The sequence below is a fragment of the Branchiostoma floridae genome, chromosome 3 (genome assembly GCF_000003815.2).
Source record: "Branchiostoma floridae strain S238N-H82 chromosome 3, Bfl_VNyyK, whole genome shotgun sequence".
Lineage (NCBI taxonomy): Eukaryota > Metazoa > Chordata > Leptocardii > Amphioxiformes > Branchiostomatidae > Branchiostoma > Branchiostoma floridae.
Window position 1 is genome coordinate 33,912,519 of NC_049981.1, and position 1,715 is coordinate 33,914,233.

Genomic DNA, 1,715 nt, shown 5'->3' on the forward strand with positions numbered 1-1,715 from the left:
CTTTTGTTGACTGTTTTTAGTCATTACAACAGTTTTCTTAACTGTTTTTAGTCATTACAACAGACTTTTCTTGACTGTTTTTAGTCATTACAACAGACTTTTGTTGACTGTTTTTAGTCATTACAACAGACTTTTGTTGACTGTTTTTAGTCATTACAACAGAGTTTTGTTGACTGTTTTTAGTCGTTACAACAGACTTTTGTTGACTGTTTTTAGTCGTTACAACTGAGTTTTGTTTTTGGTCTGTTTTTCCCCAGACCATCAACACAGTATCGGAGGTGATCCGAGGCAACACAGCCAACCAGGAGTACTTCGCTTCTGTCAACGCGCCGTCACAACCCCCCAGGTAGGTCAGGACTTCCCCAAACCCCTCACAACCCCCCAGGTAGGTCAGGACTTCCCAAACCCCCTCACAACCCCCCAGGTAGGTCAGGACTTCCCAAAACCCCCTCACAACCCCCCAGGTAGGTCAGGACTAAGCCAAACCCCCTCACAACCCCCCAGGTAGGTCAGGACTTCCCAAAACCCCCTCACAACCCCCCAGGTAGCCTGAGTGTACCACGTCACCTCGACTAAGTCCACTCTGTGTTTTCTGAGCAATTTTGCAGGCAGCGTATGCTTCTACATACATTTTAGGCAAAGTCATATTTACGGTGCTGACATTAGCAAACAGAAAATGTATTCTGAAAAAATCATTGTAATAAAAACATTGTCTGATTGACCACTCTAATGTCACCACCCCTCTAGACCAGCGATCGTGGTGCTCCTGATGTCTATGGTTCATGAGAAACAGCCGTTTGTCCTGCGCTGTGCTGTCCTCTGCTGCACTGTGCTGTACTGTGTTGTGCTGTGCTGTACTGTGCTGTGCTGTACTGCTCATGTTCATGTTCATGTGTACATGGTGATGATCTTTTGTCCCCCCAGACCAGCGATCGTGGTGCTCCTGATGTCCATGGTAAATGAGAAGCAGCCGTTTGTGCTCCGCTGTGCCGTGCTGTACTGTGCTGTGCTGTGCTGTTTCTGTTTCATATTTACGTGGTGATGATCTTTTGTCCCCCCAGACCAGCGATCGTGGTTCTCCTGATGTCCATGGTAAACGAGAAACAGCCGTTTGTGCTCCGCTGCGCTGTGCTGTACTGTTTCCAGTGTTTCCTGTTCAAAAACGAGGTCGGCCAGGCGCAGATCGTGCAGACGCTCCTGCCGACAACCGCCGATGGTGAGAACAACACTTGTGTTGTAACAGGTTACCTTATTGGTCCGTAGCTCAGCTACAGATCATTTCATTGGTCCTTAAATCATCTGTAACAAGCCATCTCTTTGGTCCATAGCTATGCTAGTTTCATTGGTCCATAGCCATGCTCTAAGAGACAATTCCATTCGCCATAGCTATGCTGTAAGAGACAGTTTCATTGGTCCATAATCTATGCTGTAAGAGACAATTCCATTGGTCCATAGCTGTGCTGTAAGAGACAGTTTCATTGGTCCATATCTATGCTGTAAGAGACAATTTCATTGGTCGATAGCCATGCTGTAAGAGACAATTTCATTGGTCCATAGCTATGCTGTAAAAGACAATTGTATTGGTCCAAAGCCATGCTGAAAGGGGCGATTTCATTGGTCCACAGGTATCCTGATTCGGTTTTAACTCAGACCAACTATTTTTGCCCTCCCCTTTTTCCAGCCAGTGCAATATCAGCGGGCCAGCTGCTCTTGCC

At 46.5% G+C, this 1,715-nt stretch overlaps 1 protein-coding gene across 1 annotated transcript in view; it reads left to right on the forward strand.

The window, feature by feature from the left end:
* The window catches only part of LOC118411894 (general vesicular transport factor p115-like), a gene marked incomplete in the record, with an annotated part of 24,890 nt that overhangs the window by 10,886 nt on the left and 12,289 nt on the right, over positions 1–1,715 (forward strand). The window contains 3 exon segments of the mRNA XM_035814386.1: positions 258–346; positions 1,062–1,216; positions 1,682–1,712. Coding sequence (XP_035670279.1) covers positions 258–346; positions 1,062–1,216; positions 1,682–1,712 — 275 coding nt within the window.